At 42.1% G+C, this 24553-nt stretch overlaps 1 protein-coding gene across 1 annotated transcript in view; it reads right to left on the bottom strand.

Moving 5' to 3' along the window:
- Positions 1-24553, bottom strand: part of gcn1 (GCN1 activator of EIF2AK4) — a 182798-nt gene that overhangs the window by 24860 nt on the left and 133385 nt on the right. The window contains exons 44-51 of the mRNA XM_072245240.1: positions 23257-23472; positions 10085-10249; positions 8118-8279; positions 7777-7869; positions 7073-7216; positions 6428-6697; positions 5030-5143; positions 376-606 (exon numbers count right to left, since the gene is read on the bottom strand). Of these exons, the coding sequence (XP_072101341.1) occupies positions 376-606; positions 5030-5143; positions 6428-6697; positions 7073-7216; positions 7777-7869; positions 8118-8279; positions 10085-10249; positions 23257-23472 (1395 nt within the window). The remainder of the gene's footprint in view (positions 1-375; positions 607-5029; positions 5144-6427; positions 6698-7072; positions 7217-7776; positions 7870-8117; positions 8280-10084; positions 10250-23256; positions 23473-24553) is intronic.

The following is a 24553-nucleotide window of genomic DNA, read 5'->3' as shown; positions in this document are numbered from 1 at the left end:
GGTTTGTCCTGTGTTTTGTGATATCACACTGGAGGAATATTGTATCACTTCTTAATGCATGCATTACTAAATGACAATAAAAGAGGACTGCGTATCCTCATTATCTACATCTAATCTAAATATGTAATACATCTCTATTACAGTTTCTGAAATAGTAACTGTTTCTCCAGTCTCCTTGCTTATTTTCAGTATATCGTTATTGGTTCTTACTATAAACATTTAAAAGTAATTTTTTTTGCTACATACAGTTTCATAAGACAACAAGACATATTTTCTTTGTACATGAATGATGGGGGAGATGGGCAGGCATCACTGGGAAGACAAAATAAAAAAACTGGATGGGATGTATTTGGTATCCAAGGCTTCTGTTCTTACCTTACTGAGCAATAAACTGAGGGTGTCCAAGAGAGCCACCTTAACATTCCAGCTGAACCGATCACCCAATATACGGATTAGAGGTCCAGTGATGTTCACCACAGATGGCTTCAGTGCTTCTGCAGAAGTTAGCTTGATTACAAGCCCAAGGGCTTTGGCAGCTTCCTCCTTCTGGTCAGGGCTTCCAGTTAATACGCCTTCTCGTAGAATAGGCAAAATGGATGTAACACCCTGCAATAACATGCTATGTTGACTTTCTATCAAACATCAACAAAATTAAGTTATTATAGCCATTAGACTTGGTTGAGGAGTGGCAATGTTCAGGGGACTCCATGATTTTAGACATGATAGAGGGGGAGGTATTAAAGGGGAGGGTTTGGCATTACCGTTCAGAGAAAATGTCATAGCAGTGCAGACAGGATAGACTGAGAGCTTCGTCTACTAAAGCTATGTAGGTGAAACTGAAAGATAAGAAAGGGATGACCACATTAATGTGATTCTATTATTGATCACCCAGCGAGATTTAGATGAAAAAATCTGTAGAGATATCGTAGAAAAATAAAATTGTGATAGTAGGTGATTATAACTTTCTACGTATTGACTGGGACACCCATTCTGTAAAAGGACTAGATGGGACAGAGTTTGTCAGATATTTTCAGGAAACTTTCCTTAATCAATATATAGAGTTTCCAAATAGAGAGAGTGCAATACTGGATCTCCTACTAGGCCATGAGACAGGGCAGGTGACAGAAGCATTTGAAGGAGAACACTTTGGATCTAGTTATCATAATTTCTTTAGTTTCAAGATTATTATGGGGAAGAACAGGACTGGTCCTTGGGTTCAGATTCCAAATTGGAGGAAGGCCAATTCTGACAGCATCAGAAAGGATCCGGCAGGTGTGGATTGGGATAGGTTGCTTTCTGGCAAAGGAATACTTGGTGTGTAGGAGACCTTCAAAAATAAGATGTTGGGAATACAGTGTTTGTATGTTCCTGTAGAATGAAAGGCAATTGATTTTCAAGAGATATTGAGGACCTCGTTACGAAGGTGGTGCAGAGCAAGAAAAAAAGTAGGTGCTTGAGAAGTATAAGAAATGCAAGAGAACACTTAAGAGGGAAATCAAGAGGCCTAAGGGAAGTCATGAGATTGATCTGGGAGACAAGGTAGAGAAAAATCTCAAGGGCTTCTACAGTAATCTTAAGAGCAAAAGGATAGCAAAAGACAAAATTGGTCCACTTAAAGATCAGTGTGGTCATCTACTGTGTGCATGAAGCTGAAAGAGATGGTGAGATGATGAGATCTTAAAATGGAGTTTTTGCATTTGTATTTATTCATGAGGTGGACAGTCTATAGAACTGAGGCAAAACAGAAGAGGTAATGGACCGTATACTGATTACAGAAGAGGAAGTGCTTGCTGTCTTGAGGCTAGAGCAGATAAGTCCCCAGGACTTGACAAGTTGCTTCCTTGGGAAGCTAGTGCAGAATTTATAGGTGCCCTAGCCAAGGTACTTGAAATGTCCTTAGTCACGGGTGAGATGCTGCAGGATTGGAGGACAGTTAATGTTGTTCCGTTGTTCAAGAAAGGCTCCGAGAATTATAGGCCGGTGAGCCTACATCAGTAATGGTAAATTATTGGAAGGCATCATAAAGGACACGATATATCAATATTTGAATAGGCTGAGCCTGATTAGGGATAGTCAAGCAACACACATAAAAGTCGCTGGTGAACGCAGCAGGCCAGGCAGCATCTCTAGGAAGAGGTACAGTTGAAGTTTCGGGCTGAGACCCTTCGTCAGGACTAACTGAAAGAAGAGCTAGTAAGAGACTTGAAAGTGGGAGGGCGAGGGGGAGATCCAAAATGATAGGAGAAGACAGAAGGGGGAGGGAAGGAGCCAAGAGCTAGCCAGTTGATTGGCAAAAGGAATATGAGAGGATCATGGGGATGGGAGGCCCAGGGAGAAGGAAAGGGGGAAGGGGTGAAGCCCAGAGGATGGGTAAGGAGAATAGTGAAAGGGACAGAGGGAGAAAAAGGAGCGAGAGAAAAAGAATATATATAATAATAAATAAATAAATAATGGATGGGGTATGAGGGGGAGGGGGGGCATTAACGGAAGTTAGAGAAGTCAATGTTAGGGATAGTCAACATGGCTTTGTGCGTCAGAAATCTTGTTGAACCAATCTTATTAAGTTTTTTTCCCCAGGGTGGTTACCAGGAAAATAGATGAAGGAAAGGCAGTGGATGCTGTCTACATGGATTTTAGCAAGGCCTTTGACAAAACCCTGCATGACAGGCTGATCAATGAGGCTCAGCTGCTTGACATTGAGGACGAGTTAGTAAACTGGATTCAATATTTTCATCATCTAAACGAAAGGATACTGAGGAGTGTGGCAGAAAAGAGAGATCTGGGAATACAGATCCATAATTTTTTGAAAGTGGTATCACAGGTAGATGGGGTCATAAAGAGAGCTTTTGGCATATTAGCCTTCATTATCAGAGTATTGACTATTGGGGTTGGGATGTTGAAGATGCATAAAACTTTAGTAAGGCCAGATTTGGGAGTATTGTGTGCAGTTCTGGTCACCTGCCTACAGGAAACGTATCAATTAACTTGAAAGAGTACAGAGAAAATTTACGAAGTTGTTGCTGGAACTTGAGGACATGAATTACATAGGGAAAGGTTGACTAAGTTAGGACATAATTCCCTGGAGAATAGGAGAATGAGGGAAGATTTGATAGAGGTATACAAAATTATAAGAGGTCTAGATATAGTAAATGGAAGTAGGTTTTGTGCACTGAGGTTGGGTGAGAATAGAACTAAGGATCATTGGTTAGAGGCCAAATAGTTAAGGGGAACATAAGGGGGAACGACTTCTCTGAGACGGTGGTGCAAGTGTAGAACAAGTTACCAGTGGATGTGGGTTGCAACGTTTAAGATAAGCTTGAATAAGTACATGGATGGGAGGAGTATGGAGGGCTATGGTTCAGGTGTGGGTTGATGAAATTAGGCAGAATTACAGGTTGGTATGGACTACAGGTGCTGTAGTGCTCGATGATTCTAAAACTATACTGAATATCCACCATCTATCCTTAGGCATTTTGAGTAGAATCTTAAAACACATTATGTTACTGAGTAACACACATCAAAGTTGCTGGTGAACGCAGCAGGCCAGGCAGCATCTCTAGGAAGAGGTGCAGTCGACATTTCAGGCCGAGACCCTTCGTCAGGACTAACTGAAGGAAGAGTGAGTAAGAGACTTTCAAATCTCTTACTCACTCTTCCTTCAGTTAGTCCTGACGAAGGGTCTCGGCCTGAAACGTCGACTGCACCTCTTCCCAGAGATGCTGCCTGAGCTGCTGTGTTCACCAGCAACTTTGATGTGTGTTGCTTGAATTTCCAGCATCTGCAGAATTCCTGTTGTTTATGTTACTGAGTGCTCTCTTGCATCACACTTAATTCCTTGGATTCAAACCTGACTCCATTCTGCCATGTGAAGTACAGTCCGAACAATACATCTACTTCATGAAGAGGAAGAAAATTACACCAAACAATCCCCCTTTCCAACTCTCACCCTCTGTTAGTAATTCTCCATTAACTCAAAACCAATGAAACTATTTCACTCTAATCATTTCCACCTTTTAATTTGTACCCTAAAATATTGAAGCAGAAACCCACCATTACTTAAAATTCCTCCTGCTTTGGCAGCCCCAACATATACTGTATTTCTGCACCAGAACACCGCAAGACCATAAGACAAAGACAAAGGAGCAGAAGTCAGCCATTTGGCCCATCGCGTCTGCTCCACCATTTTATCATGAACTGATCCATTCTCCCATTTAGTCCCACCCCCCCACCTTCTCACCATAACTTTTGATGCCCTGGCTACTCAGAAACCTATCAATCTCTGCTCTCTCTCTCTCTTCCCCTCCCCTTCTCTCTCTTCCCCTCCCTACTCTCTCTCCCCTCACCCTCTCCCTCCCCTCCCCCCTCTCCCGAAAGAAAGAAAGAAAGAAAGAAAGAAAGAAAGAAAGAAAGAAAGAAACCTATCAATCTCTGCCTTAAATACACCCAATGACTTGGCCTCCACTGCCGCCCATGCAACAAATTCCATAGATTCACCACCCTCTGGCTAAAAAAATTTCTTCACATCTCTGTTCTGAATGGGCGCCCTTCAATCCTTAAGTCATGCCCTCTCGTACTAGACTCCCCCATCATGGGAAACAACTTTGCCACATCCACTCTGTCCATGCCTTTCAACATTTGAAATGTTTTTATGAGGTCCCCCCTCATTCTTCTAAACTCCAAGGAATACAGTCTAAGAGCGGACAAACATTCCTCATATGTTAAACCTCTCATTCCTGGAATCATTTTAGTGAATCTTCTCTGTACCCTCTCCAACGTCAGTACATCCTTTCTTAAATAAGGAGCCCAATACTACCCACAGTACTCCAAGTGAGGTCTTACCAGTGCCTTATAGAGCCTCAACATCACATCCCTGCTCCTATACTCTATTCCTCTAGAAATGAATGCCAACATTACATTCACCTTCTTCACCACCACTTTCACTACCAACACCAAACATAATAAAACATTATTTGGAGTATTTGCCACAGAACAATTATTGGTTGACTTAAGCCCAAAAGGATTTTCTTACTTTCTTGGGAAGGCAGAATCCCAGTAAATGCTCCCCTTTGGCCTCTGCTGCTGCTGCTCGGATGTCTCTGTGTAGATCATCCACAAGTGATAACTGGCTTCCAGCATCCAACTTCTGATACGGGAGAAAGAAAAGGTAGAAGTATTACGTTTGTTGGGAGATCTTTGCATCCAAATCAGTATTCTAAAAATAGTTTCATCATATCTTACTATTGTAATTTCACTTTTAAGTAAACTAGATAATGAATTACTTGGCAAATCCATCAGCGATTGTACATTGGCTCAGGTGAAAATCTTTAGAACCCTATTGGGTCTGACCCAGAGAACAGCGATAAGCCCTGAACAGTAACAGGGCCTCAAATGAAGCAGAGCAGAAACCACTTCACTGACAGCTCTGGTAAAAAGCAAACCGTGTCACCATCTTTGATGTCTTTCAAAGTTGCCTGGGATTTTATATTGTCTTTGACAATTTGAAAAACCATCTTAAAAGCAACTAATTGCAAAAAATTGAAACATTCTAGAATTTAAAAACACATAAGATTAATTATATACTATACATAATGTAGATATATACATAGTATATACTTTTACATACTATATATACACAAGAGTACAATGTATTGAAACAAATAACATCAACTAATGATCTCTTCCTGCTGCTGCCATCAGGAAGGTGGCACAGGACCCTCAGGACATGCACCACTAGGTTCAAGAACAGTTATTACTCATCAGGCTCCCAAACCAGAGGGGTAACTCACTTGCTCCATCACTAAACTGCTCCCATAGCCTATGGGCTCCCTTTCCAAGGACTCTTCAAGTCATATTCTCGATATTTATTGCTTGCTTGCTTGCTTATCTATCTATCTATTTATTTCTATTGTTATTATTTTTCTTTCTTTTCATATTTGCAGAGTTTATTGCCTTTTGCACACTGATTATCCACCCTGTTGGTGCTCTCTTTCATGACTCTATTCTGGTTATTGGATTTATTGAGTATGTCCACAAGAAAATTAATCTCAGGATTATTTGTGGTGATATATATGTACATTGATAATAAATTTACTTTGAACTTTGAATAAACTGCATAAAGTTAATCAAGAATTGTGTACTAGAACACAGAGTGCAATGTATTGAAACCTATACCGTCAACTAATGGGGAATAACTTCAGGATTTCCACATAATTGTGGAAGTGTGGAAGTCTTGGATCTTCAATTTTGGGACTTTGTTCAGAACTACAGACATTTACCAGTAAAGTCTGACTTACTGCCTGAAGGCAGATGAAAAATTCTTAATCAAGGCTACCCACTGCAAAGCTTCAGTGCTATTTAAGCAACACAGCACTCAGCAGGGAATCCTACCCTGCAGGCACACACACACACATACAGATACATACAATACCTTGGTTATTGCATTTAGAGCATCCCAACTCTCATTCAGGACAGTCGTATCAGAGTCATTGAGCAACCTTATCAAGCCAGACATCAAGTTCCTGACATGGGCAAAGTAATCAGCCTTGGTCTTCGAGCAGTAAATATTGATAATTGTCGCTGCAGCTTTGCGCATTCCAACCTCTGAACTCCTCGTTGCTTCTAGGAGGTCCTCTAGAATGACTCTTTGACCAACCTCATCTCCCACAGACAAGATTACTGTCTGACAGTTGGCCAGCTCCTGCAGAAAAGGGAAATCTCAGTGGTGCATGACTGAATGGTAAGAACGGCCACAGCACTGAAGGTAAAGGAGGATAGTGGTGGCTAACAGACAGTTGCACGTGGGATCTACAGTAACAGCAATGTGACATGTTAGAACAAAGTAGGTTGAAATATGGATGCAATATAACTGACATAACTTCATTTAAAATGTTAATATTTAGGATATGTGGCTGATTTTGAACTACTTAGGAACTTTAAAAACCTTTGCACTCACCGATACCCAATGAAAGAAAGGACCGTGCACTATGTTAAGGCAACTCGTATACTTATTCAATGACAATGATCAAAACTTCCATTAGAGCTCCTTTGCAGCATTTTTCCTGCAGATTCTCACCTCTTGTTCTTCATCAGTTCCCATCTTGTTCTTCAGCGCATTCATGACAGCAGGGAGGATCACATTGAGGTGGCGTGTGAGTGAATCACCTGCCACTGAAGACAGGAATGCTAGCACTTTTGTGTTTACCGGTGGCGTTATAAGCTAGAGAACAAAAAAATTGCAGAGGGAATGAGAGCAACACCTATTTTTCTCATGCAAAATTCCAAATGAAATTACTAGTGATCTGTTGGGAAAAACTCGCAATGACAAGCCTGTGCCATTTTATATATCTACAGGATCTTTCCTTGGTTTTGGAATGCATTACTAGAAGGACGAGCTCTTACAAAGATCAATGAACTGAAAGTGTAACTACCTTTCACTCTTCATAACTGCCTCCAATCTGCTAAATTCTGCCACAGCCTTCTGTCCTTTTGTCAACCTTTAAAGGACACTTAAACACAAGAGATTCTGCAGATGCTGGAAATCCAGAGTAAAATTACAAAATGCTGGAGGAACTCAGCAGGTCAGGCAGCATCTACGGAAAGGAACAAGTCAACGATTCGGACCAAGACCCTTCCTCAGGACAGATTCGGAGGTCCTGATAGAAGGGACTCAGTCCGAAACATCAACCTTGCAAACCTTTCATTTTGTCCTATACTCAGTGGTCTTATGATTTGCTGTATGGCTGGATTTCTCTCATGCTGAACTCATGTTCGACATACCTTTGGCACTAGGTAGGGAAGAACAACTCGACTCTTTACTCCCATCACTTGCTTCAATCCATCCAGGGCAAATTCAGCCATTTCCACTCCATTCTGCAATGGACAGAATAACCAATGATACTGGTTCATTCCCAACCAAACTCGTAAACGCATATCTATTTGCATTTATATACAAATCATCTCAAATAATTTACAAAATACAGCACTCAACCACATATGGAAGAGAAAGGCTTAAAACAGGGCTTAAGAAGAGGGGTAGAATCACCAAGGGAAGAAATTCCAAAGCTTATGCAAAAGTATAAACACATCTGGATCTGCACTTCCCCTGCTCCAACACTTACAAGTTGCTCCAGAAGGAATGGAAGAATATCTTCAAGGGCCTGATGCCCAATTGTTGAGTGAAGCTGTTCAAACGTCTTTGAAGCAGCTTCTCGGACTTCTTCGAGGGGGTCGCAGAGAGCTTTCCGCACGGTGGGAACAAGCGACTCAGAGAAAACAAGTACCTAGTGGGAGAGGAGCGAAATAGTCAGAATCAGTAATACTCTATATCGCATGACTGAATAATAAATATCAGATTTTGGAATGTGAGGCAGAATTTTCAGAAATAACATAAATGACTATCGGTTGAAGGAATGAGAGCTGTACCCAAGAGGAAAGCATGACCATATCAGCTAACAAGGGAAGTTGGACTGACAGCAATGAAGAGAAAGCAAGATTATCTTGTGCATTCTAATGTATAATTATCCATTACTTGCAGAGATGAACAGGATGTGGTATTTTTTTGTTTTCTTCCAAATCCCAGTGGCTGGCTGGTAACGCAATGACATCAGCGCCGGGCTCTGGAGCGAAGGCTCCCGAGTTCAAATCCAAGTCGTCCCCCCATCCCCACCGAGCATGCTTTCCATCCGTGCCGGGTTGAGCGTCGAGCTAGCCACTCGGCCTCGTAAAAAAAAAAAGGGTCCAGTCAGGAACGTTCATATCGTGACCCAGTTAATCCGAAAGGAGACCAATCCTGACACCACGCGCCAGACAAGAATGGCTGACTGTCTGGTGCGACATACTGAAAAAAAATTTTAAAAAACCAAACCCCCACAAGAATTGTTCAACTATTTGCTCACCTCACAAAATCAAATCTGCATTCACAGTAATGCAGAAAGGGTGGCTATTCCAAAGTAGAGACTGGTGTGAAGAAGTAATGACTTTAATTAAAGAACATGGTTAAGGTCAGGTGCAGCCACACACCTGTGCCACAATGAAGACCACTTTTATCACCCAGGTCATTAACCGCTGAAATCCTCAACCATCCTTTGAATCATCTCCAGATTTAACCCTTCCCTTGTTAGTGTATCTTAGCCTCAAGGTCCCAAACTCCAGAATTCTCAGCCCCACTTTCCACCTTTAATGCTCCTCAAATCTACCTCTTTGACTCAAGCTTCATTTGACTGTCCAAAACTTTGAATGATAGAAAATCTCTCCCTCACAAGGCAGTGGAAGGAGTCTTTGAATATTTTTAAGGCAGACGTAGACAGATATTTGATGAGCAAGGCCTCTGGAAGTAGATGAGAATTGAGAGTTGCAGTCAGATCACCAGTGATCCAATTTAAGTTGTGCAGCAGTCTCAAGGAGCCAAGTGGCTTACTCTTGCTGCTAATACTTGTGCCTCACTTTAATACATCTGTTAGATAATCCTGTCAGGATCCTTGGGAATTTTGCTGTGCTGTCATTCCTACAGAAATACAAATCTTTATTGCAATTGAGCAGATCAGTAGTTGTATACACATTGAGATGAATGGGAGATCATCTGAATTGCTGGGAATTTGAAAGTGCAACTGTTCAGAAATTTAGCAGAAACCTTTCCTCCAGCACTGGAAGGAAAGGTCTGGCCTTCAGAAAGGAATGGGGATGATTGACACAGGAAAACAATAAAAATAAACAATAACAGAACATGAATTGCTATGTCCAGAGGCAGTCGTGAATATGGGCAGTCTGAGGGAGAGATTCATGAGAAGGGAAGGCCAAGTTGAAGTAGAAATTAAAACTAGGGCAAGTATGGCTAAATGCAAAATTTGAGGGTGATGTCATTACCTTTGCTCCATTTTCACTTAAGTTCAATTAAAGTTTATCAGTTGAGTCAACAGTTTAGCTTCTATTTGCTGATGTACAAAACCCTCTCCCCAGAGGAACCATAGTGCCTCCCACCCACCCTGTGGGAGCCCTCTGGGTCCATCCTGCCCCTTCATTTTAACAACCACCATGGACTGGCTAGGGAGAGCAATGATTCAAACTCAATATGACATGATATACTCACCGCATCTTTGCTGGTGGATTTCATGATCTCACTGAGACCGATACAAACACCCTGCCTTTCATCGCTCTTCTCTGATTTTAACCCTGCTTCCAGGATTGGAATAATTTCTGGCAAAATCTTCTCCCCAAGTTTTCGTACAAGGTCACCCAACGTTCTTGCCGCAATCTGCAGGTGGAAGATGAATCACTTGTTAATAAAAACCCTTCCAGATTTCAGAATTCATGAGAGTTTTGAGGTGATCAAACCCTCCACATGAACCACATTACACAGTACGGTGTAGCACCTCTGAACACAACCATTCTTTGGTTTGTCTCATTTGTTCGAATAATTTGATATCTGAGTGATTTCGTTTTACAGCTATAAAGGTTTCATCATCTATAGCAATCTAATTATCAAACTAGCTTAAGGAAATTTGTAATGCAAACTGCACTGATCAGAATCAACTTGGAAAAGTCCAAAATCCAACAATGGGAATGGCATTGGTATCTGAACATCCAATTGTCACATCCCTGGAGATGCATAACTAAGTAGCTGCTATGAAATAGCAAAAAGCAGCACATGGTAATGGGAACATCAGAACTCGGCCCATTTGCCTTTGAACACTGACCACATTGCTAAATGGTATTTTTGCTCAAATCTGGAAAACATTCAATAAAGGTGAAGAGGATTGATCACACAATGAGCTTGGCTTAAATATTTGCAACATGAGTCATTTTACCATTTTAACATGGACCAAGTGTTATATGACAGCTGGTGTAACCTCATTCAAACTATCACCTTTGCCAGCAGATCCAACCTCCTCAGTACAGAACTAACAAAATTATAGCCCTGTTAACAGTTCAGCACCATAAATGCACAATTTTGAAGCACACTTGAACTGAAGGCAACAGTTGCTAGTGGTGATTGCTTTGTGATTTATGCAAGGTTGCCTGTTACTCAGTAGCACATCACACATACACTTAATGACCACTTTATTTGATACAGGAGAGGAAACCAGTGTGGTTTCCTGCTGATGTAGCAAATCTACTTCAAGGTTCAATGTGTTATGCACAGCACTATAGTAACTGATGGTTATTTGAGTTACTGTTGCCTTCCTGTCAGCTTGAACCAGTCCAGCCTTCTCTGATCTTCCTCATTAACAAAGTGTTTTCATCCACTGAATAATTTTTTGTTCTTTGTACCATTTCCTGTAAACTTTAGGGATCATTGTGCATGAAAATCCCAGGAGATCAGCTGTTTCCAAAATACTCAAACCACCCCGTCTAGCACCAACAATTATTCCACAAGATATAGGAGCAGAATTAGGCCCATCAAGTCTACTCCACCATTCAATCATGACTGATCGTTTTTCTCCCACTCCTCAGCCTTCTCCCCATAACCTTGGATGCCATATTCAATCAAGAACGCATCAAGCTCTGCCTTAACACCCAAGGACCTGGCCTCCACAGCTGCCTGTGGTAACAAATCGCATAAATTCACCACCAAGGGCTAAAGAAATGCTCCACATCTGTTTCAAATGGACACCCCTCTATCCTGAGGCTGTGCGCTCTTGTCCTAGACTCCCCCACCATGGGAAACATCCTTTTCACATCTACTCTGTCTAGACCTTTCAACTTTCAAAAGGTTTCAATGAGACCCCCCCCCCCATCCTTCTAAATTTCAGTACAGACCCAAATCTATAAAACGTTCCTCGTATATTAACCCATTCATTCCTGGAATCATCTTTGTGAACTTCCTCTGAACCCTCTCCAATGCCAGCAGATCTTTTCTTAGATGAGGAGCCCAAAACTGTTCATGATACTGGTGAGGCCTCATCTTGAGTGCCTTATAAAGCCTCAGCATCACATCCTTGCTCTTGTATTCGTGAAATGAATGCCTACATTGCATTTGCCTTCCTCACCACTGACTCTACCTGCAAATTAACTTTTAGGGTGTTCTGCACAAGGACTCCCACGTCCCTTTGCTTCTCGGATTTTTGGATTTGTTCCCCGTTTAGATAATAGTTTGCACATTGATTTCTACTATCGAAGTACATGACCATGCATTTTCCAACATTCTATTTCATTTGCCACTTTCTTGCCCATTCTCCTAATCTGTCTTAAGTCCTTCTGCAGCCTACTTGTTTCCACAATGCTACCTGCCACTCCACCAATCTTTGTATCATCTACAAACTTGGCAACAAAGCCATCTATTCCATCATCTAAATCATTGATATACAGCATAAAAAGAAGTGGTCTCAACACCAAACCCTGCAGAACACCACTAGTCACTGGCAGCAAACCAGAAAAGAATCCTTTTATTCCCACTTGTTGCCTCCTATCAATCAGCCAATGCTCTAACCATGCTAGTAACTTTTCTGTAATACCATGGGCTCTTAACTTGGTAAGCATCTTCATGTGTGGCACCTTCTGAAAGTCCAAATATACAAAATCCACTGCATCCCCTTTATCTATTCTACTTGTAAGCTCCTCAAAGAACCCCAACAGGTTAGTCAGGCAAGATTTTTCCCTTGCTGACTTTGTCCTATCTTGTCCTGTGTCACCAAGTACTCCAAAACCTCATCCTTAACAATTGACTCCAACATCTTCCCAACCATTGAGGTCAGGCTAACTGGTCTATAATTTCCTTTCTGCTGCCTTCCTCCTTTCTTGAAGAGTGGAGTGACATTTGCAATTTTCCAGTCCTCTGGCACCATGCCAGAGTCCAATGATTTTTGAAAGATCATTACTAATGCTGCCACAATCTCTACCACTAGGGTGCAGCTCATCTGGCCTGGGTGACTTATGTACCCTTAGGTCTTTCAGCTTTTTGAGCACTTTCTCCCTTGTAATAGTAACTGCACTCACCTTTCTGCACTCACACCCTTCAACACCTGGAACACTGCTAGTGTCTTCCACTGTGAAGACTAATGCAAAATACTTATTTAATTCATCAACTATCTCCTTGTCTCCCAATATTATTATTTCTGCGGCCTCATTTTCTAGCGGTCCTACACTCACTCTCATCTCTCTTTTATATTTTACATACTTGAAAAAGCTTTTACTATCCATTTTTATATTGTTTGCTAGCTTTCTTTCATCTTTTATCTGTTCTCTCCTAATGATTTTTTAGTTGCTCTCCGAAGGGTTTTAAAAGCTTTCCACTCCTCTGTCTTCCTGCTAGTTTTTGCTTTGTTGAGTGCCTTCTCTTTTGCTTTTACATTAGCTTTGACTTCCCATGTCAGCCACCGTTGTACTATTTTGCCATTTGAGTATTTCTTCGATTTTGGAATACATCTATCCTCATTTTTCCAAGAAACGCACGTCATTGCTGCTCTGCTGTCATCCCTGCTAGCAGCTCCTTCCAATTTACTTTGGCCAACTCCTCTCTCATACAACTGTAATTTCCTTTACTGCACTGAAGCACTGCTACATCAGACTTTACTTTCTCCCTATCAAATTTCAAGTTGAACTCAATTATATTGTGATCACTGCTTCCTAAGGGTTCTTCTACCTCGAACTTCTTAATTACCTCCGGTTCATTACATAGCACCCAATCCAATATAGCTGATCCCCCTAGTAGACTCAACAACAAACTCCTCTAAAAAGCCATCTTGTAGGCACTCAATAACTCACTCTTGAGATTTATTATCAACCTGATTTTCCCCAATTGAACTGCATGTTGAAATTTCCCTGACTACCATAACATTGCCCTTTTGACTCTAATCTGGCTACTGTTCGGAGGCCAGTATATAACTGCCATCAGGGTCCCTTTACCCTTGCAGTTTCTTAACTCACACACAAGGATTCAATATCTTCCGATCCTATGTCACTTATTTCTACTGATTTGATGCCATTCTTTACCAGTAGTCACACGACCCCTCTGTCTACCTTCCTATCTCTCCGATACAATGTGTAACCTTGGACATTCAGCTCCCAACTACAATCATCCTTCAGCCACGATTCTGTGATGACAACATCATACCTGACAATCTGTATTTGCACAACAGACCATTCACCTTATTTCTTGTATCCCATGCTTTGAGATATAACACTTTGAGTGCTGCATTTGCTACCCTTTTTGATTCCCTATTGCAATGATAGCCACCTTGCTGGCTGCTATTTTGTCCTGCCCTCCTTGACAGTCTGAATGTATGCTATATTTGCTTTTTTACCATCCGTTGGACCCCGAGTCCCTTTACTCCGGTACCCATCTCCCTGCCAAATCAATTTAAAACCTCTCCAGCAGCTCTAACAAACCTGCCTGCTAGAATATTGGTCGCACTTGAGTTCAGGTGCAGCCCGTCACTTTTGTCCAAGTCGTGTCTCCCCCAGAAGAGATCCCAATGATTTAAGAACCTGAAGCCCAGTCCCCTGCACCAACCACTCATTAATCGGCCAATCATTCTGTTTCTACCCTCACTGACACGTGGCACAGGCAGCAATCCAGAAATTACTACCCTGGAGGTCCCGCTTCTCAGGCTTCTGCCTGGCTCTCTACATTCTCTTTTCAGGATCTCTTTGCTTTTCCTTCCTATGCCATTGGTACCAATATATATCAAGACATCTGACTGCTCTCCCTCCCCCTCCAGAATGCTGTGGACACGATCCACGATGTCCCTGACCCTGGCACCTGGGAGGCAACATACCATTTATGTGTCCAAGGTCAATATCACTTAAATCACATTTCTTCCCCATTCTGCTGTTGGGTCTGAACTACAACTGAATCTCTTGACCATGTCTGCATGCTTTTATGCACTGATTTGCTGATGAGATAAGGAGCAGGTGAATAGGCGTATCTAATAAAGTTGCCACTGAGTGTATATTGGTTTATTTCATCTTGCCTTACTGGAACACCAGTATGTAAAGTGTTATAATTTTGTCACATTCCTCCTGCCAAAACTCCAACATGATGCATGTTGAAGACTCACTGAGCAGCAGGGGAACCTCCTCTGGTAGTTCATTTACAACTCTCGGATTTTTGCTTCCATCCCACCCCTCCCCCCACCCAAACTGTTGAGAGCCTTTTCTTCTAGCGTTCTCTTTCTCTTACTACACTGCCCAATAGGTACATTTTGTCTCACTACTTGTCAGACAAGATTTGTCCCTCTTTATAACATAGAACAGCACAGCCCACTACAGTACAGGCCCTTTGGCCCACAATGCTGTGCTGACCTTATACCTTGCTCTATGATCAATCTAACCCTTCCCTGTTGCAAATCCCTCCATTTTCCTATAATCTATGTGCCTATTTGTCTCCATAATCAAATATCTATCTCATCCATGAATATATTTAACGGTCTATTATCTGTCTAAAATACGGAATTGCAAAGAATTACACTTGCAAAGAGCATGTGAAGATGTACGGAAAGAGTTAATTTGATTCCTCCTTGATACATGCTGAAATAAAATAGATGTTTGTAAAGACAAAATGTTGTTAGCCTCAAAGTGGGAATGCTTTGACGAAAAGAGTACCAGTCTACAGCCCTGAGAGTAGATGATGATGAATACGTGTTTGGGGAAGGTAAGATCATGTGCAGGAGCTAAATTGTAGCTTATCACAGGAATGTACTAGTTTAACATAGAACACAGAAATCTACAGCACATTACAGCCCCTTCAGCCTACGTTGTGTGACCATGTAACCTACTCTACAGACTGCCTAGAATTTCCCTAGTGCATAGCCCTCTATTTTTCTAAGTTCCACGTACCTATCTAAGAGGCTCTTAAAAGACCCTATTGTATCTGCTTCCATCACCACCGCCGGCAGTGCAACCCACGCAGCCACCAGTCTCTGTGTGAAAAACTTAACCCTGACGTCCCCTCGGTACCTATTTCCAAGCACCTTAAAACTATGCCCCCTTGTGTTAGCCATTTCAGCCCTTGGAAAAAGTCTCTGACTATCCACACAATCAATGCCTCTCATCATCTTATACACCTCTATCAGGTCACCTCTCATCTTCCGTCGCTCCAAGGAGAAACGGCCAAGTACATTCAATTTATTCTCATAAGGTACACCCTCTAATCCAGGCAACATCCTTGTAAATCTCCTCTGCACTCTCCCTATAGGATCTATATCCTTCCTGTAATGAGGTGACCAGAACTGAACACAGTACTTCAAGTTTAAGGAGTTTGTGAAATCTGGTTTCTTGCGTCATTGTGCAGATCAGATTAAGTGGACGATAAGTATTAGTTTACTTTCTGTACTAGTATCTCATTAAACATAAGGTATAGGTAAGCCTGCCGGCTGGTGGCGTACTGGCATCAGCACCAGACTTCGGGGTGAGAGGTCCTGAGTTCGAATCCAGCCGGCTCCCTCGCACGCTCTCCATCCGTGCTGGGTTAAGAGCTGGTAATCTCTTTAAAAAAAAAACTCACCTGGCAGAAGGCAATGGCAAACCACTGCTGTAACTTGCCGTAACTTGCCACGTACATGATTTCCCAATATGTCAAAGTGGCGTGGAGAGAAATCATCCGCCAACTGGAAAATTCCAGATGCAACGTACTGACAATGATAGATAAGCCTAGTAACTTCTAAGGTAGGGACATGTTCGGCACAACTTTGTGGACCGAAGGGCCTGTATACTGTGCTGTAGGTTTTCTATGTTTCTATATGTTTTTCTTTCTGTAATCTGTCTTATATAACTTTAATAAAGCGATTTCTTGTGGTTTAACATGTATACAATGCCTCCTTTACAAACACCTCATCCTGCCAAATCAGATAAGAATACAGAACAAATTTTACAAGCTACAGAAGGGGATAAAAGTTTCTCAATGTCTCAAATGGGCAATTGTTTCATCTGAATCCATGCTCCCAAGTTTTAGGATTCTCCTATGGTGGGAAATAGCCTGAAAAGACCCTCAGAATCTTGCAGTTCAGTAAGATCATTTCCTATTCTTCTTCATCTCTAATGAGCAAAGGTCCTATTTGCTCAACTTTTCTTGATAAAACAACTGCTTCATCCCAGGAATCAATCAAGCAAACTTTCTCTGCACTGTTACTTACACATGTATATCAGAGATCAAACTGTAGAGAGACAGGTACCCTTTGCACCACGGTCCATGTCAACTACCAACTGCCATTTACACTAAACTTACATTCATTCCACTTTTATTCACCCCATGTTAATCAACTCTCTCCAGATTCTACCACTCACATAGAGCAGGGGTCATTTACAGTAGCCAATTAACCTCCTGTAAATCAGAGCACCTAAGCAAACTCATACATTCACAAGGAGAACATGCATTCAGTACCAGGGGTCAGGATTGAACGTGGGCCTTTGGTGCTATGAGGCAGCAGCTGAGCTAGCTGCGCCACTGTGTGTCGTTCAACTTGCAGTGTTTCACCTTTGGTTAAACTTGCGCCTTGTGCCCCGTACAGTTACAACAAAATGTCCAGACATGCCCATCTTCTTAGTTGCTTGCTGGACTTGCATGCTAACTTTTGTGTTGTACATCAGCATGGACGTACGAAATGCAAACTGTGTTTGACAACTTCCCTTTCAGTTTTCAGGATGTAACCGGATGATTGTATCTGAACATTTAGAAGACATTTGATTAAGTGGTTAGTGTGCAGACATTAGATTATAGGTGATATACTGCTGTGGGTACTCTCACTGCTCTACCCTCTCTACACCCAAGACTGTAGTTAGGCATAGCTCAAATACCATCTATAAATTTGCTGATGATACAACCATTGTTGGCAGAATTTCAGATGGTGACAAAAGGGCAACAGGAGTAAAATATACCAGTTAGTTGAGTGGTGTTGCAGGAATAACCTTACACTCAATGTCAGTAAGACCAAAGAGCTGATTGTGAACTTCAGAAAGGGTAAGGTGAGGAAAAACAAACCAATCCTCATAAAGGGTTCAGAAGTGGAGAGAATGAGCAATTTCATGTTCCTGGGTGTCAATATTTCTGAGGACCTAACCTGGACGCAATATATTGATGTAGCCTTACGAAGGAAAGACAGTAGCGGTATTTTATTAAGAGTCTGAAGAGATTTGGTTTGTCAACTAAAACACACAAAAACTTTGGCAATTGTACCCTGGAGAGTGTTCTGACTGGCTGCATCACCATTTGGTATGGGGGGGGGTGGTTTCTACTGTACAAGATCCAAGTAAGTTGCAAAAATGTGTAAAACTAGTCAGTTCCATCATGGGTACGTGTCTCCGGAGTATCCAAGACATCTTCAAGGAGCGGTGCCTTAGGAAGGCAGCATCATCATGAAAGACCCCCACCACCCAAGACATGCCCACTTCACACTGTTACTGTCAGGAAGCACAGAAGCCTGAAGGAACACACTCGGCTATTCAGGAATATAGGTGTCCCTCACTTTTTGAACGTTCGCTTTACTAAACCTCACTGTTACGAAAAACCTACATTAGTTCCCTGTTTTCGCTAACAGAAGGTGTTTTCAGTTATGAAAAAAGCAGCACACGAAAAAAATCAGCACGCGATAAAAGGCAGCGCGCGCCCCGAGCAGCCGCTCTCTCCCGGATTCGGAACTGCATTCTCGCCGGCAATGCTTAAACACATGCCTGTGAGCAGCCATTTGCAAGATGAGTTCTATGGTATCGGAAAAGCCTGAAAGAGCTCGTAAGGGAGTTACACTTGAGTAAAATTAGACATAATTGAGCATTTCGATCATGGCGAACGAAGTAAGGACTAAGTGAGTTTGGCTTGTGGAAGCTGACGAAGATGATGTTGAAGAGGTTTTGGCATCCTACGACCAAGAACTGATAGATGAAGAGCTGATGCAATTGGATGAGGAAAGGATAACAATTGAAACCGAATGAGTAATGATAAAGTACGACTTTAATTTTGAAAGGGTATGTCGGTTTAGGGGATATTTGCAGAATGGTTTGAGTGTTTACAAAGAACTGTATGATAGAAAAATGCACGAGGCTCAGCAGTTAAGCAAGCCTTCCACATCAGCCACAGCAGATGACGAACCTCGACCTTTGACATTGAGGCAGGCAGTCATAGGAGAAGATGAGCTGCCTGCTCTAATGGAAACAGACGACAAGATGACACCCCAGTATCCCACCACCCCAACACCCAGGCCGTGGACAGATACCGATTCGTGGAGAATGCAGCAGTAGCCGGGAGACACACAGCACATCTTTAAGAAAAAAGCCGAAATAAACATGCTAATTAATTAGGTGCCGCCCGACACGTAATTGTCGGCCCAGATCAGAGGCCACACAATCGGCAATCGGCACTGATCTGGGCTGACAATTATGTGCTGGGCGGCACCTAATTAATTAGCTTGCTTATTTCGGCCTTTTTCTTAAAGATGTGCTGGATGCGTCCCAGCTACCACTATACCACTGCATGCTTCGCGGCAATGTATCGCTTGGCGGCCTGGAGGGCAGGGGCCACTGCACCACACAAACTCCAACAAGTCTAACACACCATCATCAGTGTGCTCCGTGCTTTCCCAATTCTGGTAAGTGATACTACATAGTACACACATTATTTCTACTTCATATCGGCTGTGTATTTTTACGTGTTATTTGGCAGATTCATAGCTTAAAGGTTATTGGAGAGCGCCTGCGCCGTGTTTTTGCCAACGGCGCTTGCGTGAGATTTTCGCTATGGAGAACAGTTCAGGCAATGATTGTGGAAAAGTATTTCTACTTTATATAAGCTGTGTATTTATCATATCATTCCTGCTTTTACTATATGTTACTGTTATTTTAGGTTTTATGTATTATTTGGCATGATTTGGTAGGTTATTTTTGGGTCTGCGAACGCTCACAAAATTTTCCCATATAAACAAATGGTAATTGTTTCTTTGCTTTACGACATTCCGACTTTCATAGGAACGCTCTACCTTCGGATGGCGGGGGAAACCTGTAGCTTCTTCCCCCATGCCATCAGAGTTCTAAATGGACATTAAACACATGAACATTACCTCACTACTTTTTTATTTATATTAGGCAGGAAATGGTGTTGGATAGACTGTTGGGTCTGAAGGCTGATAAGACCCCGTGATCTGATGGTCTGCATCCTAGGGTACTTAAGAAGGTGGCTTTAGAAATCGTGGACGCATTGGTAATCATTTTCCCATGTTCTATAGATTCAGGATCGGTTCTTGTGGATTGGAGGGTGACTAATGTTTTCCCTCTCTTCAAGAAGGGAGGAGAGAGAAAACGGAATTATAGACCGGTTAGCCTGACGTCGGTGGTGGGAAAGATGCTGGAGTCAATTATAAAAGATGAAATTACGACACATCTGGATAGCAGTAACAGGATCGGTCCGAGTCAGCATGGACTTACGAAGGGGAAATCATGCTTGACTAATCTTCTGGAATTTTTTGAGGATGTAACTATGAAAATGGACAAGGGAGAGCCAGTGGATGTAGTGTACCTGGACTTTCAGAAAGCCTTTGATAAAGTCCCACATAGGAGATTAGCGGGCAAAACTAGGGCACATGGTATTGGGGGCAGAGTACTGACATGGATTGAAAATTGGCTGGCTGACAGAAAACAAAGAGTAGCGATTAATGGGTCCCTTTCGGAATGGCAGGTGGTGACCAGTGGGGTACCGCCGGGTTCAGTGCTGGGACTGCAGCTGTTTACAATATATATTAATGATTTAGATGAGGGAATTAAAAGTAACATCAGCAAATTTGCCGATGACACAAAGCTGGGAGGCAGTGTGAAATGTGAGGAGGATGTTATGAGAATGCAGGGTGACTTGGACAGGCTGGGTGAGTGGGCAGATGCAGTTTAATGTGGATAAATGTGAGGTTATCCACTTTGGTGGTAAGAACAGGAAGGCAGATTATTATCTAAATGGAGTCAAGTTAGGAAAAGGAGAAGTACAACGAGGTCTAGGTGTTCTTGTACATCAGTCACTGAAAGCAAGCATGCAAGTACAGCAGGCTGTAAAGAAAGCTAGTGGCATGCTGGCTTTCATAACAAGGGGAACTGAGTACAAGAGCAAAGAGGTCCTTCTGTTTTGGTCTCCAAATTTGAGGAAGGACATTCTTGCTATTGAGGGAGTGCAGCATAGGTTCACAAGGTTAATTCCCGGGATGGCGGGACTGTCATATGTCGAAAGATTGAAGCGACTGGGCTTGTATACTCTGGAATTTAGAAGGCAGAGAGGGGATCTTATTGAAACATATAAAATTACTAAGGAATTGGACACGCTGGAGGCAGGAAGCATGTTCCTGCTGATGGTTGAGTCCAGAACCAGAGACCACAGTTTAAGAATAAGAGGTAGGCCATTTAGAACAGAGTGGAGGAAAAACTTTTTCACCCAGAGAGTGGTGGATGTATGGAATGCTCTGCCCCAGAAGGCTGTGGAGGCCAAGTCTCTGGATGCTTTCAAGAAAGAGATGGATAGAGCTCTAAAGATAGCGGAATCAAAGGTTAAGGGGATAAGGCAGGAACTGGATACTGATTATGGATGATCAGCCATGATCACAGTGAATGGTGGTGCTGGCTTGACAGGCCGAATGGCCTACTCCTGCACACATTGTCTATTATTTCTGTTATTTTGCACTATTTATTTTAACTTAACTACTTAATAGACAAATATCAGCCATGATCTTATTGAATGGCGGAACAGGCTCAATGGGCCAGATGGCCTACTCTTGCTCCTATTTCTTATGTTCTTTTATATATATGTCTATCATATAACATATATAATATATACTAATAACATATGCTGGTGATATTAAATCTGATTCCGAGGGGGTTTGATTGCGAGGAAACAAAAAAGGATTTACTTAAAGTGGCAGGCGGTGACTAGTCTGGTACCACAGTGATCAGTGCTCAGGGCTCCAGCTATTCAGAATGTATTATCATTGATTGGATGAGAAACTAAATGTGATATTTGTATGAAACTTGAGTGAGACAGGCACGTGTTGATGACACAATGAGGCTTCAAGGTGATTTCGACAGCCTGACTATGTGGGTAAGTGGTATGCTGGCCTTCACTGGAAGTGGTTCTGAGTACAGTAGGAAGGACAGCTTACTTCGATTACACAGGGTTATGGGAAGACCACATCTGAAGTACTGCGTGCAATTCAAGTATCCTAACCTGAGCAAGGAGACAGGAGTAGACCAAAGGTTCACTAACTTGCATCATGGTTATACAAGGACAGCAGTAGTTTGATTTTTTTCTGATATTTCATTACAATACAGGAGGCTTGGGTTAACGGGTCTCTGCTGTTTTACAACCCCATCCTGTTCTCCTCTTGGAACCCATTCTCCCCTTATCACCACCCCGATTCTATCACACACCCACCATACCAGCACCTGCTGTCTTTCAGATTTGGGAGGGAACTGGAACTACCAGAGGAAATCCACGCAGCTATGTAAAGAAAGTCCAAACGACACAGACACTACTGAGATTGAATTCCCAGCTCACTGAATTGAATGAGCATTCAATTCAGCTCACTGGAACTTTGAAACAGTAACTCCCCTGTTTCATTCTAACATTTCCATGTGTATTATTTATGATAATAAAAGCAGCAGTTTAGAAGTAATTTCTGGAATTAAGCTGTCCAGAAAGAAGGATAGTTACAGTACAAGGATGGGGTATATGGGGTGCCCAGGGAGAGGTAGAGGATAGTCATATCTACTCTGGAAACGCTTACTCACCTTTAGTCCCCACTGGATACTCAGCTCTCACCTGTGGATCCAAGTAGCTGTTTGTATGCGACAGTGGCCACAACCCAGTACAACACTTGTTCAGATGGATTAAACTAGGGTGGGCCTTGTACCCTGGTGAGATAGGGACATGCACGTGAACTCTGTTCTAGCAGAGTGGGTCGGTCAGACCAACAGTGAGATCCAATTGTTGGAAGGCAGTTCTACAACACCTCATGGAGAGCGAAGGGCATGACAAGGTACAGAAGTAGTTGTGGTCATCCACTACAACCAAGGAAGACCTCATTTGTAACGACTATTAGTACCACTGGACCCAGACTTCCAAGGTCGAGTGGAACTGCCCTAGTGCAATGGCTTTTCCGCTTTAAAGCCTCTCCTGCATTGGTTTCTCTGTTATTGTCGGATATAACAGACAACCAATTAATCAGCTATTGTTATCAATTATCATTATTACCCTTGGGCTACTAAGTAGACTAAACAATCAAAGATCTCAATATAATGAAGGTTATCCCAACAAGTCAATTTATAGCAATACTTAAATCATTTATCACTAACGTCTGAACTCACTGTTCTCTTGTCAGAGCAGGTACTGGCCAAGAAACCCAACAGCAAAGTGAAGAGTGTTGGCAAGATCTCGCGGAGGGTACGTGGAGTGTTGGACACAACAATTTTCCAGACATGTAGTGAGGCCTGACGCACCACTAATTGTGTGTCAGAACGGCCCATATACAGTCCAGCCAGTACACGATTCCGCCTCTCCTGTCCAAGTGCAGTAATTATAGCCTGAAAGAACAAAAGATCATGTTATAATCAACCACAATTTGTACCACCTGATACATTGAATTATACTAAATTTGTGCACAGAGCAAATTTACTTAGCCCAGTTGGAATGTGCCTCTGTTCACTTTCAATAAGAATCTCTCACCATCCAATCCCATCAACATATCTTGTTATTCTCCCTCATAATGAGTCTATCCAGGCTTCAGCTACTCCGCATGGTAGCGCGTTCCACATTGTTAACGTTATAAACAAAACTTCCTTCTGATTACTTTTTAGATTTATTAGTTACTGTTTTGTTTACGGCCCTTAATCTTGAACTCCTCAAATGAAATTATCTTCAATAGTTCCATTTAATGTCAGAGAATGTATATAATATACAGCCTGAAATTCTTGTTCTCCACATCCACAAAAACAAAAGGATATCCCAAAGAATGAGTGACAGTAAAAATGTTAGAACCGCAAAGACCCCCACTCCCCCCATGCACAAGCAGCAGCATCAACCCTATTCTCCCTCACTTAACGACAGCAAAAAGCATCAACACCCACAAGAAAGCAATAGAAAAGCTCCCAAGATAGAGACCATGATCTACACAACAACAAAAACTAATCATTCACCCGACAATTTGACATGCCGCAGGCTCTCTCCCTCTGTAATAGGCAGAGAGGTGTAAAACAAGCGAGAAGGGAGACTAACAAAACAAAACAAAAAAAAAACTGAGTGCTTTAGTGACTGAACTATTTCATTAATAAGATTTCTATCAGATCACCTCTAAGCTTTCATTCTTCAAGAGAAAAATTCCAGTCCGGACATATTTCGTGGAGTCCCTGTGAATGGCAACTCAGAGCCAGGTCCACAAATTCAACGGATAAAGCAGCTTGTCCATATGACTTGTAAACTGACCCAGACAGCTAATATAACTGTTGATCTGTCCACTGAGTTAACCCACATGAAAGACACATCGAGGCATGTTAAACTGACCAAAACCAACAACAACAGAATAGTAGATATTGAGGGAACCAAGGAATATTGAGTTATTGAAAGTGGCATGAAGGAAAATGACAATCTTTTTGAACAGCAAGTGTA

Source organism: Mobula birostris, chromosome 2, assembly GCF_030028105.1.
Source record: "Mobula birostris isolate sMobBir1 chromosome 2, sMobBir1.hap1, whole genome shotgun sequence".
Lineage (NCBI taxonomy): Eukaryota > Metazoa > Chordata > Chondrichthyes > Myliobatiformes > Myliobatidae > Mobula > Mobula birostris.
Note: the sequence above shows the minus strand (reverse complement) of the source record. Positions and strands in the feature narration are given on the sequence as shown.